The 17,797-nt window shown below is 36.7% G+C and overlaps 1 protein-coding gene across 1 annotated transcript in view; it reads right to left on the bottom strand.

The window, feature by feature from the left end:
• Window positions 1–17,797, bottom strand: part of LOC138018374 (MAM and LDL-receptor class A domain-containing protein 2-like) — a 252,304-nt gene that overhangs the window by 222,959 nt on the left and 11,548 nt on the right. Inside the window, exons 6-14 of the mRNA XM_068864996.1 lie at window positions 16,727–16,983; window positions 14,452–14,545; window positions 12,915–13,055; window positions 10,922–11,178; window positions 7,087–7,177; window positions 5,346–5,480; window positions 3,372–3,628; window positions 2,587–2,755; window positions 279–416 (exon numbers count right to left, since the gene is read on the bottom strand). Of these exons, the coding sequence (XP_068721097.1) occupies window positions 279–416; window positions 2,587–2,755; window positions 3,372–3,628; window positions 5,346–5,480; window positions 7,087–7,177; window positions 10,922–11,178; window positions 12,915–13,055; window positions 14,452–14,545; window positions 16,727–16,983 (1,539 nt within the window). The remainder of the gene's footprint in view (window positions 1–278; window positions 417–2,586; window positions 2,756–3,371; window positions 3,629–5,345; window positions 5,481–7,086; window positions 7,178–10,921; window positions 11,179–12,914; window positions 13,056–14,451; window positions 14,546–16,726; window positions 16,984–17,797) is intronic.

The following is a 17,797-nucleotide window of genomic DNA, read 5'->3' as shown; positions in this document are numbered from 1 at the left end:
TGCCCACAGTAAAACAGTCTTGCAATCCGGGTTTTCACTAAGTTTTCAGCTAGGGTTTTGTTATATTAAGACTGTTTAAACATTGACTCTAAGTGCGTTCATAGTTTTAAAAAAACCACGTACGTCAAAATAAAAACAAGAACGTAATTTTTCCCTTTGTTATCGAAAATACTGCAAGGATTTGCATTCGAAATCCTTGGTATTTAAGACGTATGCTTGTTTTTATCCCGACGTGCCCATGTGTTTATTGAACTTGGCTTATGGATACTTTGGACTACCTGTCGTGTGATCTGCAGATGGTCCGGTCGAGGATGAGAATGTTGAACCTCTATTTCTTGTCCAGTCAAATTGGTCATTTGTGTCTTGTTGCCACGTACAAAGATCAGTCTCAAAGTTGCAGTTAATGCCAACATTTGCTGAAAGGAACAATCACTTTGTTATCTTTGAACAGGGAATTGATAAGTAATTATTGCCTCCTGGCATATTCCTTCAAGATGAGAATGCTGACGAAGGATAAGTTCAATTATAGTGGTACATGACACATGTGACTGGATAACCATTAAACTGCAAAATACCGAGAGGTTAAAAATATACATTCAGTCATGCATAGAGCATGCCACACTGACATTCTCGCCTACAGTTGAAAGTTACTTTGGCTGGTTTCCAGTTCATTTAATATAGCTAATGAGTCCTATGACAATAATAACATTACAAGTAATGTAATACAGCCGGATATTTTACATGCTCAAGTCACTTTAATTCCCTTTATAACATAGAGGGCAAATTTACTAAATGCTGATTGGCTGAGACAGAAGGCATTTTTTTTGCATTTACCCCAGGTAAAATCAATTCCATTATTTTCATGTAGTAACTGAGTTTTAGCAAGGCTGGTATCGTTGTTTTGGTGTTGTTGTACAAAAATAAACTATCATTCAGCTGATTCGTGCTTTTTACAGTTCATTGACTCTAGCTGAACACTGAAATGGCATGCTACGAAATTGTGCAACAGGGTGCGTTTTTGACTTTCTCAATAAAAAAAATTGCCGTTATTTATAACCAAGCAATCCCACGTTTCCTCATTAAATTAAGGATTAATATCACTTGCATTTTCCGACGTTGCAGAAATTGCCCAACAGTCGACTCTACGTGATTACCTTTTCTAAGTCTACAGTCTTATTCAGCGTTTCCCAGAAGAGTACTTTCCCTTTATTTGGGAAATATTGGTGGAGTCAAATTACACCTTCACAAATAAAGTCGTTGTTGTTGCTGTTGTTGATTTTGTTTTGTTTTGTTTTGTTTTGAATCAAGAACATGATAAAATTTTGATTCTCTACTTTCTCAAATCCCATAACAGACCTTGTTTATACATGTATACCCACCAAAATTTTGCATAGGCATTGCTTTCGATTTCTCTTGGGACATCATCATGTCCCAGGAGAAATTGCAAACAATGACCATGCAAAATTTTGGGGAGTAAACAAGATGCATTGTGGGATTTGAGAAAATAGTGAATTAGAGAATGAACAGAAATTGAAAAAAAATACAGTTCAACCTCTATTAAGCGGCCACACTTGGGGAAATGGATAGTGGCTGCTTAAGGGGGATGGTCGTTTAATAGAGGTAAAAACAACAGAAAAGGCCTCGTCAGCACTTTGATTACTGGCTGGCTAATAGGGGTGGCAGTTTAACAGGTGGCCGCTTAATAGGGGTTTGACTGTATCTAAAATTGCCCTAAACATTATTCATTCATGATTAGGAAATGTGTCAATGAAATAAACAAACAAAAAACGAAATCAAGGGTACTAAAGATTGATTGAGTTCTTAAATTCCACTAATTTTTTTTTAATTCAATTCCCGAATATATTAAAAGAGCAGAAACAGTAGAAACATTTAAAACTAGGCTTAAGACATTTTTGTTTCAAAAACATTACTGTTAATTATTTATTTTTCTCTGTCTTTTTAATGAATGATCTGTTGTTAGGCACATTGAGGTTAGAAATGCGCCCTATAAGCACCTATTTATTATTATTATTATTATTATTATTATTATTATTATTATTATTATTATTATTGTAAAATATTAATAATCTTTATTTGCCAAGTAAAACCGAAAATAGATTACATCAAGAAAATGAGCTCCTAATGGTAGTTCTTGAAAATTGAATATGTAAAATTAAAAAAACTGTCTTATTAATAACTAATAATAACAATTTTCATTTCTAAATTTTTTACAAGAAATATTAAAAAGTAAGAAAAGTAAGAATTGGAAACAAAAAGTATCTAAAATCTAAAACTATCTTTGCAAAAAAGCGAAAGGCCAATTATTATTATTATTATGATTATTATTATTATTATTATTATTATGATTATTATTATTATTATTATTATTATTATTATTATTATTATTATTATTATTATTATTACTAAAATTTGGTTTGTGAACTTTTATGTCCCTTGATTCCACAAAAGTTTGGGCCTGGAAATTCCACAGCTGCAAACTAAAATCCCAGGTTTTTGAAGACTGGGCGTTCACAGTGCTAGAAAATGAAAGAATTCACAAGAAAGAACATCAAATAAGAAGCTCACATGGTGGAGTGGTCGTTACTGCAGCAGTTGTGATAGGCACAGGAGTGGTTGGTGCATTTGGCGAAGCACTTGATGGTAAAATTTGACAATTGACACCATGTAAGATCTTAAAGTCATCAATGGCAATATCTCCTGCATAGCTACTTCCCCTTATTCCCTCTGCAATGATCTGAGACAAGAAACAGTCAAGACATAAAACACAGGTCCAAGACAAACACCTTGAAGTGAAGTATGTGCACCGTAATGGGTCTTAGGTGCACTTTGCAAGCTCCCTCCCTGCTATCACTTGTATAAATTTCTCGACAGGTACTTCCTTCACACCACACAACCCCCTCTAGGCACACAATCGGCCACTTCTCATTAATAGAATAATATATGTAATGAGTTAAGAAAGATGTCAATACCATCCTCCCTTTCCTCCCAGAGATAAACATTGGACGCATAACTAATTAAGGCAACATCTATCTGTATAATCTTGCCTTGTTATAAAATCACTGTTATGCACTGTCGGAATGTCTGACAGCCAAGAATGAAAGACAAACTTCATTGTAAACTGCAGGACAGGGCTTTGGATAAACAAGTAGTTAAACACATACATGTAGCTATTAATAAGCCTCTTGATAGGGAACAGAACATCTTACAGCATCACCACAAACATCAACAGTATTATTTTATTCTTCATAGACAGAGAAATCATTAGACTGAAGAACAGTGAGGAACAATAAAGAACAATGTGATTTCAGACAACTGTCATTGGAAACTGAACAAGCTGACACACACCATACCTTGTATCCTGTGACATTTCCCACAGCAACTTGCCCACTGAACCACTTATTTCCCTTATTTCCTGCCAGTGTCCAAATGAGTGTCTCTGTGCTTCCGACTAACTCATACAGATTGAGTGTGCCAATATGTCTACCATACATGTGATACCAGAAAGTGAAGCAGCTTTTAGACTTTGTCCCATTAAGCCTCTGGCTAAGTAGTCTTGCTTTGTCACCAATTGCTCTTGGAAATGAGGTTTCAATGAAGACATAAAACCCTGGATTGAAGTGACAAAAGCATTCTGAATTTACCACAGAGAGAATACAAAACACGGCCACACAGGCATTCAAATCTGGAAGGGATCATTCTCTATCACCTTTAGGGATAATGCCATAGTATTAGGATGTGACTTCTGGCCATGCTAAGTCTGGACCCTCCTAAACATGGTAATTTGTTAAGATGTTAAATTATTGTGATTTGGTGCAAATTTCATGCAATTCACCTCACTCACTGTCAAAGCCATTATGGCCACCAATTCTGATCAATTCGCTTCGATAACTGGTGCGCATGTCATTCGGTGACAGTGTCTCTTTAACTAGCAAGGATAGTAGTAGGAATTGAATACAGGTTCCAAACCCTTTGAAGGGAAATTATCGCTAGACCAATACAATAAAACTAAATCAACTGGCTGGCAGCACCACTTATTCAGGAAAACCTGAATGCTTCCCTCAAGCTTATTAAAAGGGAGTTTTGGCAACAACAACAGCAACAGTAACAGGCACATCATCGTTAAGATTAATGTGGATTCGCGTTATTGTAATCGCTTCGTGACTATTCCATGCATTTTAACGTGACAAAGGTGTGAGAAAGCCTCAAAGCGAAACTAGTACGAACGGCGCTCAATTTAGGGGAGAAAATGAAATTTATCCTCAAGTGCTGACATTGACTACCTAAAATCTCACATTTGGACATTTCACATTGTTGTTTTGGTGACCACGGCAAAGAAATAGGTAAAAATTAAACGATGCATGTGCAGAGTGTGCAAAGCTGTATTGCTTTAATTGCTCACTAAATATGCAAGTTAGTGGCGTTCTCATTGCCATCGCTGTTCTCGTTGCTAAAGCCCCCTAATATCTCAACAATAAATTAATAACTTTATGATATTTGTTATTCATCAAACGTTACATGTATGCCACAGCTTATTGTGACTGGGTTGATGTGCAACACACACCAAGCCTGGCAGTCTAACATACTTGTAACCATGCAGTTCTAAAACAAAAAAAAAACAGCACAGCTGATTCATACCCTCACGCTCCCTGTTCCTATTATAAGGCAGACTATTATAATAGCAAGGAGTCAGACACCAGTGCAGCTCAAGTCCTTAGGGCTGGTAAAATGGATTCCTGTACACTAGTATTACTATCTCAACTCTGATTGTGTACATTTAAGTACTCTATGATTACAGAAAAGAAATTTCAAACAACTGATGTCACACCGACATGCAGTTAAGAGAAATACATACTAATGTAATAATTACATGTAGTAAGTTCTAATGCCTGTAGGTACATGTACAGTGCATGACATCATTTGTTTGAAATTATAAACAACACTAGAACATGCCAAAGTACTGTTACTGTAACAGTACTTTCAGCAAATTTTTTCATGGGTGAGAGAAACACAAGGTTTGCTGAACTGTCAGAAAAAGATTTTTACAGTCAGCTATAATCTACACGCATAATGCACTGTAGATTTGGTATGTGTGGCGTACCTTGAGAACAATAAATGCCTTAAACTTGGTCTGCTCATTTTATGTTTTAATGTGCAACAGCTGCGACTTAGCTTTGGCAGATACACACAATCCTCAACCTTGATCATCTACCATTAACTTGAACAACAATGATAATCGTTGGACTGTAGCTGCCTTCTACTCCTGAATAAAAACACATAGTTTGCTTATTTCTAGCTTTATTGTCTCAACATCAGTAATAATGTACCTGAACTTGAGCCAAGCCTATCAGTATCTGGACCTGTAAGACTACTGGGTGTTCCTCCTGAATCCCTTATCCAATCAAACTGATCACCAGCCATGTTAGTCCAAGTACAAAAGTCTTTCTGGAAATCACAGTCCCCTGAGAGAGAAAAGCACCTTATCATACACTCTCAGATAATTATCAATGAAATATAAGGATTTTTCATAAAAATAACATTGAACAACCACTTGCAACTGAGATAGTGCAGAGTTTTGTCAATGTTGTTATTTTAAAACCCCAAATATTTATTAATTTGCAAATGGTACACATGTACGAGTACATGCAACTTCTGCTAAGAACAGTAACATGTACTCAAAATAAGAATGAAATTCAATAAGAAAAGGCCAAATAAACACAATTCATGGTCTTGACATGCAGCCTGCAACAGCTCTCTACCAAAGCTCTGAACTAGACATACATGTACTCTTTATTTCTCAAATATCACAACAGATTGACTGAATATTAACACATCATGGGAAAGAGGTAGGATGATTAGGACCTTATGGAAGCAAAAGAAATAAGTTTGACAGAGAGAACATCCAATTTAAGACATTTGATAGCCATTTTGTTAGTATTATTTTATAATCAATTTCCATTCGAAATTTAATTTCATGACTTGATAACGTCAGAACATCATCCTTTCTTTAAACTTTTTAAACTTTAGTATGATGTTTAGAAACATTTCACCTTAATTTTTTGTAACAAAATGTTTTTTTCAAAATCACGTCGTCTTCTACAAAATGCAAATAACGAGCATCACTGAATATTACTTTAAATTAATATACATTTCTGGGGTGGTACACGTACATTTTGCAATTTGCATTCCATGAACTACTCCAATCGAGATGTTCCATAGTTTTCGTAGTCACACCATTTATTTGAAGTGCCAGACGAAAGAAATTTTAAAGAAGCTACGTGATTCTGGCACTCATCTGGATAATTGAAATTTTCATGTTGATGCAGCAAAATCAGATTTTTGGTTTTCAAAATTTTTACTGATGGGAAGAACGCTTGAGCTGTTTTGAATGCAAGATATTTTGGCAAGGCGATTCACAATAATATTATTAAACTTTATGCATTATTTTCAGGTTATATTATGCTGTTTATAGTCGTTAGTCTACATTTGCTACCCTATTCCGCATTTGATACCATAGTCCACATTTTAAAATTTATACTCAGTCCATATACTTCATAGTCTGCGTTTTATACCTAATAGTCTGTGGTCCGTAGTCCATACTCCAAAGTCCATTCTTTTCTACTGACCAGTAGAGGTACATGTAATCACATGAGTTTGAGTGTAATTTGGAATAAATAACCAAGAGTAATTTTTTTCAAGACAAGTGCTCATACGTTTATTCCAAATTGCACAAGAAAAATCATGTGATTACTTGTCAATAGTATATACGAAAAAATTTTGAGATGATATAATTGCAATTAATCAGAAGAAATGCGTGCAACACAAAAATTGCACCATATGGGGATTGCATTTGATTGCCCCTCTGAAAGTTCCTTTGATCATTGACCAATCAGAATGCTTGATTTGTTTCTTTTTGCATGGGATTTTAAACCTCTTTTCTGTACTGTGTTACCTGGAAATTGCATCTCTCTTAAGCCAATCACAATAGAGAAATTTGTCCAGATATATTATTAATTAAAAAAAAAAAAAGACAAAAACTAAGAATTAAAATAATGCTAAACTACTGACCAGGAGCAACACATTGGCCTGCTGTTGTTGATATATCATCAACAGCAATGTCACTTTGCACTCCCCTGCCTCTGACTCCCTCAAAGACCACCTGCAAGAAATTACAACAATGTTACGAGAAAAAAGATACCAAACGTAAGCAGTGAATGTATGCAAAATGAAAAAAGATTGTTTAATTAAAGTGAATGAATTATTTGCACTAGCTGATTTATGAAGAGAGCATTAAGCTTATATTTTTTACATCAACCTTTTTTTAATTGCCTGGTGCAATGTTATCTTCTTTGTCTTCGTGATAGTCATGGTGGTCATTATAATAATAATCATCATCATCATCACCAATATCACTATAATACTAATAATAATACCAGCAGTAATAATAGTAATAATAATAATAAGGCAAACAAAGCAACAAGACAATCAGCAACATTGTGAAAAAGAGACATGACAACGTAGCTCGGGCAATTCATTGTGACCTGGCAGGAAAATATGGGTTTGAGGAAAATGAGAGGTGGTATGAACATGTTCCTAACAGTGTATACTTCAAAATGAAGATTGCACTTGATGTTGTGGGACTTCAGTGTAAGAACAGACCATGAGATTCGAGGCTAGGCGACCAGATTTATTAATCATAGACAAAAGAAGGAACAACTGCCAAATTTTAGATGTAGCAATGCCGTAAGATAGAAGGGTGAGACTAAAAGAAGACGAAAAAGTAGAGAAACACCAAGACCTTGCCTGAGATAAATTTGAAAGATATTGGGCGTAAGGATAAAGGTGCAATGTAGTACTCATAGTGGTGGGGGAATTGGGGACAATACCACTGAGGTTAAAAGAAAATCTGAGGACCATTGGTATGGACACATCCATTGAACTGATTCAGAGATCTGCACATTTGGGGGCAGAAAGAATTCTTAGAAAAGTGCTGGAGATGTAGACAGAAAAGGAAAGAAAAATGAAGGATGCTTCTTTGTTACCCTAGGCAACTGGTTGTTGCCCGGAGCCAATAGAAACTGGAATTAACACCTTTTATCTGAGAGTATTAGGGCATAATAATAACAATAATAATAATTATTATTATTATTATTATTATTATTATTATTATTATTATTATTATTATTTTGAGGTCTTTAATTACTGTGTCAGGCTTGTTAGCAGCTTTTTCCTGATCTGTGAGTATCAGTACATTCCATATAGGATGTAGACATTTTCACTTTCTGTTACAGTTTCCGGGGTGTGGGCGTACCATTTTTAAGATGTTGTTATATTACAGTTTTGCACTGTATGTTTGTGTGTATACTGTTGCTCTATCGTGTCTCTGGATCTATTCCACTTTAGCGAGAGTAGGGCAGCCAGACACAATTTCAATTGGTCAATTGTCTCTACGTACGTGTTGCACCTCCTACACAAGGGGTCAGTGTTGTCCTTGATAATCCTAGCATGGTATGATCGACTGGCTAGGCTTTCAGGTCTTGGGCTGCAATTATCAAGCCTTCTGTTTAGCCACTGGTTGGTCTTTTGGTGGCCAACATCAACTTCCTTTACTCTGTTTGGGTACTTGACATGGTGTGCCTTATCTTTCCACCGCTTTTCTATAAACTCTTTGGCCTGGTGTAGTGCGTTTTGATTTACTCTTTTTGTTTTCGCAAATTTGGTTGCTGGTTCATCCATTGTTTTGTCCAGGTTAAGCAAATTCAGATCTTCAGCCAACTTTTGAGCGTCTTTTTGGAAGAAGAAAAGTTTCTTTCTGTCATGCTCTCCCACTAATTGAAGCAATGCATCTTCCGAGTCTTTTAGATAAATACTCAATCTTATCGTTATTGTTTTAAAAGATGTTTCCAATTATTTGTACGGCCCTGTCCATCAACATTTCTAGCTAGGGAGGTGATCTATGACGTCTCAAGGGCAATGTACAGTGTATTAGTTAAGTTGTGAGGAGCTTTCATGTTTTTGTATCTACAATTATTGTAGCTTTTTTATCTCACTCATTTTCCACTGTATGAAGTTAAGACTGCATGTGATCACTAGTAGTGCTAGGGTGTTACTAACCTTAATACTACTACCTGAGAAATTTCTGCAATTTGATTGGCTCAGAGCAGAGGTATTTCAGCCTAATTTGAAATACCTTTATGTGAAAATTACAGTTACTATGGTAACCAAAATCACGAAATAATCTTGCTCTTTCTATCAGTAAGAATGGATGTGAGGATCTTATACCACATCGGAAGGTAAGTTATAATGCAGGCCTGTACATGTAATTCTTTGAGGTTTTAGCTTCTTTTCACTTTGGTAGCAGGTATGTGAGGCCCTCAGTAAACCAGATACATCTGCAAGGTTTTCAATGATGTTTGTATATGCCTTGGCCATATCCTTGTGGATGCTAACAAGATTTTTGGACTAAAAGTTGGTGACTTACAGCTGTACACCATAACGATGCTGTGGTCCCCTAGCACAGCAATGTTGATAAGTTTCTACTCCTGTGATACCTGGCCAATTGTGCTTCAGCCGCTTGTCTGGGTAGATCATAGTCATGTCCCATGTTATCCTACATGTAACTTCTCCATTCTCTACAAACTACCAAGTGTTGATGGTCACACCACTTTATTGCATACTTTCTGCATAGCTCCCAGTGTACCCACAGGGCCACCTTGTCAAGGCCCTTCCAATACTCTCTCTAGGCAAAATTCCTGGATCCACTGACAATGACTGTTATTACTACTGTAAACACCATTGGATTTGAAAGCCACATCTCTTTCAAGTATAATTTTGTCCAACCTTGCAGGTGTATTGTGGCTTATCAAGAGAACATCCCAGAAGAAATCTGTACATGTAAATTTCCATAATCACCCTCAAAACCCAAAATAAGTCTGTTTGAACTAAACATTAAAACAGATACTGTGTAAACATTATGATAACTGCTCACTAAGTTTTCACAGAAATCGATCGTCCATGTGCGAGAAAAGACAGCGCAATTTTAGAGAACTTGCAAGGTAAATAGCCCACTGTTGCTTTGATCGTTGCTTACAAATTTGATGGAAATTATTTTCAATTGTCAAATAAATTATTTACAAGCGAGTTTATCGCGGATGGACAGCTTCCAAATGTCCCTCTACAAATGGTAGCCAAGAACAGCTGAAGGAATCTCTAGAACCTCCATTGCAGTATGCTTTGCCTGATTACTAAGCAAAGTTATGTACAACAAGCTGTTAACATTAGTTCAGCAAGAAAACCACTTTTGTTTCCAAACAAGTTGAAAATATTATTCTTTAAGCTTACAGGGTATATATACAATTTGGAGGCCCTGGGTTTTTAAAAATGGGGTAATTGTGAAGAAGAGCTCCCTTAAAAACTAGTCAGCCGACTGTAGGTTGACTGTCGGCCAACAGACTACCGACAGGTTACCAACAAGTTACCAGCAGGCTACCGATGGATGGTTATAGAAGGATTTTTTTTCGAGTTGTTTATTCTTATCAGTGTATCAGCGAAAAAAAGAGAAAAATTAGCGAGGTTATAGTGTTAGCATTGTACCGACATGTTACCGACAGGTTACCAACATGTTACCGACACATCAACTGTCAGCCGACTGGTAGTCTGTGTTTGTGGCAAAATCTGTCGGCCGTCTGTCGGCCAACAGATAGCCGACAGTTGGCCAACAGACGGCCAACAGTCAGCCGACAGAAGACCGACAGTCGACCAACAGTCGGCCGACAGGTTTTTTGGGGAGCTCTTCTTCACAATTACCAAAAATGACATATTTGGGTCTTCTTTAGACCACATACTAAACGCTCAATCAAGGTGACAAGGTGATTACTACTGTTTTATCATTCTATGGACTTACACTGAAAGGCATCATACTGCTCATTGTCACTTGCCCCTTGAGCCATGTCCGCATGAGACCTTGGTCTCCGGAAATACTCCAACTTGCATTTCCAAGGCTGCTTCCAACTTTTTTATAAATATTGAGAGTTCCCAAGGTTCTGCCATACATCATATACCAGAAGGTGAGGCACATGGGGGGTGTTTGTGGATAACTTTTCATTACTCTTGCCACTGCACCAGGACTTGAGCCAGAGGCTTCAAATAGCAGGTAATAGCCTACACAAATAAAAGTTGAAAAACAATAAATTAAGGTTCTAAGAGAACAGAAACATGAGGAGCCAATGGCTAACCCGTGGATAGGTACGTGTCAATTTGAAATTGATAGTCGTGCAAAGGTGATGATGCTGTTTTAAAAAATAGAGATGATAGATGTGGGTAGTGTATGGAAGCGAATTTAATATTGTATCTAAGTAAATTTAATGTGTATAAACTAAAATGCAGTTAGAGTTTTTTCTCCAGTCTTGTTTTCCTCATATAGGTCACGTTTTTATTATACAATTATTAGATTCATGCTAGTATCCTTCGTGCTGGATCCTCTTTGCTGGAATTCAACTCTATGTGTATAATTATACAGTAAAAAGTTGACTACTAGTTTCCTCAATAGGCATTGCATCACTATTCAAAATATTATCACAAACAAACAGAAATAGACCAGTTCTCCTAGTGCAACAATTACCATGTTCAGTCAATTATCATTATTTTCACCGATGGTCCTTCCTCTATTTCACACCAATCATCCACATCATTATTATATTATCATTGTTTTCAGCACCCAGGCATTTGCTGTCTGTTATTTATTCACAACAAGCAGATTATTAATTTCATACTTTCTCTGACAGGTTGGTAGTCTTTGATGAATTCACACCATTCTCCATTTTCATTTATTTTTCAAAATTTCGAGCCAATTTTAATTTGTTGAGTTTCTATGCCTTCATTTTGGAATAATTCATTGGTGTGATTAGACTAACCCTAAAGAAAACAGTCACCTCTGCCACAAACATCAAAATAATAAAATTATGGCCTCATTCCGTGTTGAGCTAATTAACCTTCATTATACATTGTAATGATGTCCAAGGACTCATTTGAGGGACCTGGGCCTAATTCTAAATCACAGAACATCAAATTATCTTCACAGCAGATAACATCTGTGCTTTGTTATTTATGCTGAGCCCTTACCATACTTCGAATTAATTGTTAGCATAACAAACACAAACTGGTGATTTCTTATTATTACATGTATAATAGCTTAGAGCTTCCGATCACGGAAAAAATAGACACCACTATCACACATACATTGTACATGTACACCTGTATGAATGTTTGACACTACTTTGAAAGCTAGTACTGTAACATTTGTTTGACCATCAAAGAGATATAAACTTTGATGAAATGAATACAGTTCTTTATCTGTTAAGAATGAATATTGAGAGACAATTTCTTAAGTACGATCTACATGTAACATTCTTTCTAACAGCTTTAGTCTTATTATACATGTACAGTCTTACTAGTTTCCTTGGTGGAACTCTCAAAATTTCGAAGAACTAAGCTTTAATAATTGATGCCGTTGCAAACATATCCAACATCCCTTCTTCTCACCAATGACTCATTTTGCTGTTACGGTCAGTTCTCAGACGTGTCGGGTCAGTTAACTAACCCTAAACCATCCTTTTCATCTTTTCCAAACATTACACAATAATTATTCATTTTGCTAACAGGAACAGATCAACGCTCTTTCCGCCATCACAATACTCGTTCCTGCGCATGCACGCATTCCATCAACACTTCAAATACCTCAAAATAGAGTATAATTACATTTTTTAAAAAAATTATGAACAACCCATATGAGCGGTCAGAAGTTAAATTGATTTCTCAACTCTACTCAAGAGAGAGGAAGTCCTTGTTAATCAGAATTTAAATTTACACCATAAATTTATTAATGGTCATTATATTACCTGATTGTGAGCCTAAGGTGTGGTCAACACTTGGTCCCGTCCCTGGAGTGGGTGTGAAACCTTTATAGCGGGTCCAGTCAAGGTTATCTGATGAGTCTTGTGTAAAATTGCAGATATCCTTTTGAAAGTCACAAAGCCCTCCTGTTGGGTAAAGATTGACACATGTGTTGATACTGAAGATACTGTCTGCTTTCTGCAATATTTCACTCTTTTAACCCATTCATCCCTGAAGAGGCCCCCATTGGCAAGTAAATCATCTGGCGTAAGACATTTAAGCAATAGGGGACTTTTTCCCTGTTTACATACAGCTGTAGCCTCATCTAATTTACACGAGGAGGAGTTGGGAGAATTCTCCCAACTCCCGAAGAAAAACAGCCAAGAACAGACAACTCTCCTGCTGCTTTTATAAAATGATTCTCAAAAATAATTCAACAAATAAAGGAAAATTTTACTTCTTGATTGAAACAGATTTTTTTTATACATGCTCATATTTCCTACCAGCCAATCAAAACGTCTGACAACACATAACCAATCAAAAGTCATGTGATGTCACAGCCGTGTTTACATAATCCTATCTTGACACAGCTATTGACCAATGAGAGTGTGCGTACTATCCTAAAATCCATAAATCTCACTGTCAGGAATGAAAGGGTTAAAGGGGACATTAAAAGTTCTCATCATTTGATGTGATATATACATCTTATTCGATGGTGTAACATATATTAGTATATACCACACAGGTGAATAGTGCTCTCCGCGTGCGCTGATTGGTTAACTCGGAGGTGGTGGTACTATTCACCTGCGTTGTTTTCATCATTCACATGAGCCTTATTATAATTATTATGCAATCGATACAATTCTCCATCAGTGCAGGAAGAAGCCAAAATACTAGAAAATGGTGTAATATATATAGTGGAATAATAAATCCCTTATTGAATAGTTTCACACAATTATATTAATACTGTACATGTGGACATTTCTTCTATGCAACCCGCAAAATATCTGCGCATATTATACTTTCTGATTTCCATATTTTTCCGAGCCCTGCAGGGGCAAGTAAAAATACAGGCAATGAGCAAAATGTCCACCAGTATTGTACGGTATGTTAAACCATCAATTTTGTTTGGCAAGACTGGTTTTTTTAAAAAAATGCATCATCAGTCTGTCCTTCAGGACTTGCATGAACAATATAAACAGCACAAAAGCATAGTGAAATGTCTTTTCTTATTATTGATCCGTCCGTATTGCTCTGTTCTAAACCCATCAAGCCAGGACACCACAATGTATTACTGTACCATCTCACATTTTGCACGTTCTCTTGACGAAATATGGTAAAATAGTGTAATTGTGAAAAAATAATACACAAATAGTGCACATCGACCTAATTGGTCAACTGTACAGAGCTTAGACTTGACACTTTGTGATGATTATCAAATTAACCAAGTATCAGATCACTTGTAATTCTAGACATAAATAATTTTTTCAATGGTTTTGAAGTTACTTCGTCCCCATCTTATGTTTACGTAATTACAAGTACCTGGTGTGGAGCAAGCACCATCTTTCAACTTGATATCATCTAGAGCAATGTGTCCTTTGAGACGACCACCGTTCTTATCTACCTCAAAAACCAGCTAAAACAGAGAGGTGTAAATCAATCTATAATTTTACCACAATTGCTTGTAATCTCACAATCTGATTGGATAATTTGCCATTGTCGATAAGAGTGTAGACAACGCCGCTCACGTCATGCTTGCGTCAATTTGTCGCGCAACGTAATAGCCAATCAGAATGCTCATTTTGGGAAATAAACCAATCATATTAATTGAAAGAAAGTTACTTAGAATTTACTTTATTTAGGACACTGTAACCCAGGCCTGAGACTGACACGAGACTGTATGCGACATATATGTGCAGTAAACTACATGTACATGAATATTGCTCAATTAATATAGTGATATTCACTGTTTATAAACAATTCTTTTGATAAATAAATTCTGCCAATCAGAGAACAAAAGAACCTTTGTTTCAACAGCCAATATATCTCTGATTGGCACATTAATGGCAATACGACGTAAAGATGAGTATCGCTACGGAGCCATTTTAAGCAGAATTTACAGTACGAAGGTTTGTTTTGTTGGGGTGGTCAGACAAAGGACATGTATTGAATGAAAGTGGAGTATATTACATGGGGTACTAAGCACTTGCTTTGATCTGCCTTCATTTGATTTGATGGATGTATACAAAACATGGATCCCAGGTTCACTGACCACCCCTGTGGACCTGGTCCATGGACTACCCCTGTGGACCACCCCTCATTTTGTAAGTTAACTACAATCAGGAAAACCTTTAGATGAAGGCGAGAAGTAATCCTCACAGTTATCTGGCCGATTATTTGCCAGGGTCTCTCTTGTAACCGGTTACAAGAGAGACCCTGGGAATGAGGTTGGTGGCTCCAACATGAACAGGATTCGAACCTATGACCTCTATGATACCAGTGCAATACTCTACCACCTAAGCTATGATGAGCAGGTCAAATTGTCAGGCTCGTTTGTTCTGGTGAAGGACTCGATGAAATAAATGTATATTATTAAATTATTTGAAGTACAGGTTATGGATGAATCCCTTGGAGCCACCAAGTAGATGGTAAAGGTGTATATAAAACACATTGCTCAAATCAGACTTTACTGATTAGAGTGTAATGTGAAGTGCTAGACTTTTACTTTTACATCTTCAGTTACCCACGGCCTACTCCCGTCTGACCTTATAGCTCTGTCAGTAGAGCAGCGGTGATCTAAACGCGAAGGTCGTAGCTTCAATTCCCACCCTGGCCAGAGTTTTTCTCTGTCTTTGTGTGGGCCCATTTCCATTAGTAGGGCTAACGCTCACATGGTTCATATGGGGTACAAAACTAGGCTGCACTTCACATTACACTCTAATCATGCAGTTAAATCTGTTGAAATATAATTGCTACACCGCCAACATTTGTAAAAACGTAACCCTTCCCTGTAATTGCTCAAATCAGTTGCCCATAACTAAGAGCGAACAACAGCACTATATTCCTGTCACGGCGTTTTCACAGACCACGATTTATAAAGGGGTCTATGGACCAGGTCCACAGGGCTGGTCCATCAACCTGGGGTCCATCTTTTGTATAATTATGTCCTGATTTGATTGCAATTAGCAGTCTTCCAAATAAGTGGAGCATTTGCCGGTCTGAATAAGTTTGAGAATTTAACCTTGTTTTCTTTGAGGTCATATTAGTTATATAACAACTATTCAGTGGAGAGAAATATCCACCTCTTTCACCAATTCTCAGGTGAATAACGATATTGTTTAAGTATATACCACTCAAGTTGAATAAAAGGCAAACCAAAAACTACTTTACTATAATTGTAAAATGTGCATGTCAGAAATTTCAAATCTGGCATGCTGGCTATACTCAGAGGTGAATAGTACTTGGATAATCACCTCCGAGTTAGCCAATCAGCACTATTCACTTGCTTGGTGGGTATATACCAATAATAATTATTAACAACTATATCGCGAAATGGACGTTGGGTGCCTGGGATGTCCAAGGGCTTCAACTGGAAGCCGGAAAATCCTGCAAGATCTCCAACCAGTGGAGCCATGTGACTGAAGAACTATGTGAGCATGTGCCCAGGCCAAGCACTGCTGACCGCTACTGCTCTTAGAAGATATTATTGTGCTGCCAATCTGCACCACTCTTTGTTGTTAACTTCTGTTAAATTACATTTAACCGCATTTATTATTGTTTACATACATCATCATTTTCGTTATTCCCTGAAACTTACCGAATACGATTGGTTAATTTGAATCTCTATGTCACTGGCTAGATTCCACTGATTTCCTAGTGTGCCGTTTCTTGACCATATTGGCGACCCAAGAGAGGTGGTATTTGCATAGACATTCAGTGAGCCTATGCTAGGACCATACATGTTGTACCAAAATGTCAGGCACTTGATACTGCCAGGAGATGCAGAAATCACTGGGCTCACAAGACGAGCTACTTGAGGATTTGTAGGTTTAGAACCAACATACGCATACCGTCCTATAGACAGAAGAATGTTGAATACAAAGATGAGAGAATATTACATTTCTTTAAGTTTGTTTCAGATTTAAAGTAACTTTTATGAACCCAAAATAAAAAGAAAGTTACCATTGTCATCTTGTTTTTCTCGCGAGACAAAAATCTCGTCTCGCCAGAATCACTGAAGCAATAAGATTGGCATAAATTTTGATCAAAGTCCGACAGCTACATGATTGTTTGCAAATTTAAATGACAAAACAACACTCTTGTCAAAGCATCAAATGTGAATCAAAATTACAATACTGTTAAAACCGAGAAAGAAATCATGCTAATTGAGTAACGTTTCCTTTTTTTACTGCGGTGACATTGTAAACAGATCTCTGAGAAATTCTAGAGAATCACCTACTATTATCCTAGAGCGAATTCGGATAGTTTGTGCAAAATTACAGGTGGTTTTCCCACAGTTCCTTACTGTCACACTTACATGTAAGTCAATCCACCAATAAGTTCTAATGTAAATGACTACCAGCAAGAACAGGTAAGACTTACTGCTAAGGTTAATGACATTAATGAAAACAAACTCAACGTTGATTACTTCACTTTTGAGAATTTCATCAACCATATGCAGAACTTCGTTTAAAGCAAAGTCAACTCAAATGCCTGAAATTTCCCAAAGTTTGCACAGCCTCGTTTCCAGGGTCTCTGGAACACTTCTGCTGCAGCTGCAAGGTTTGTTGGGATCATATAATATACACCTGATTTTTTGTTACAATAATTAAATTTTGTAAGAGGGTCAGAAATTTTGTGGGATCATAATTTCAGAAAAAGTAGGATT

The sequence above is a fragment of the Montipora capricornis genome, chromosome 10 (assembly GCF_036669925.1).
Source record: "Montipora capricornis isolate CH-2021 chromosome 10, ASM3666992v2, whole genome shotgun sequence".
Classification (NCBI taxonomy): domain Eukaryota; kingdom Metazoa; phylum Cnidaria; class Anthozoa; order Scleractinia; family Acroporidae; genus Montipora; species Montipora capricornis.
The sequence above is the reverse complement of the archived record's forward strand: the minus strand, read 5'-3'. Positions and strand labels throughout refer to the sequence as shown.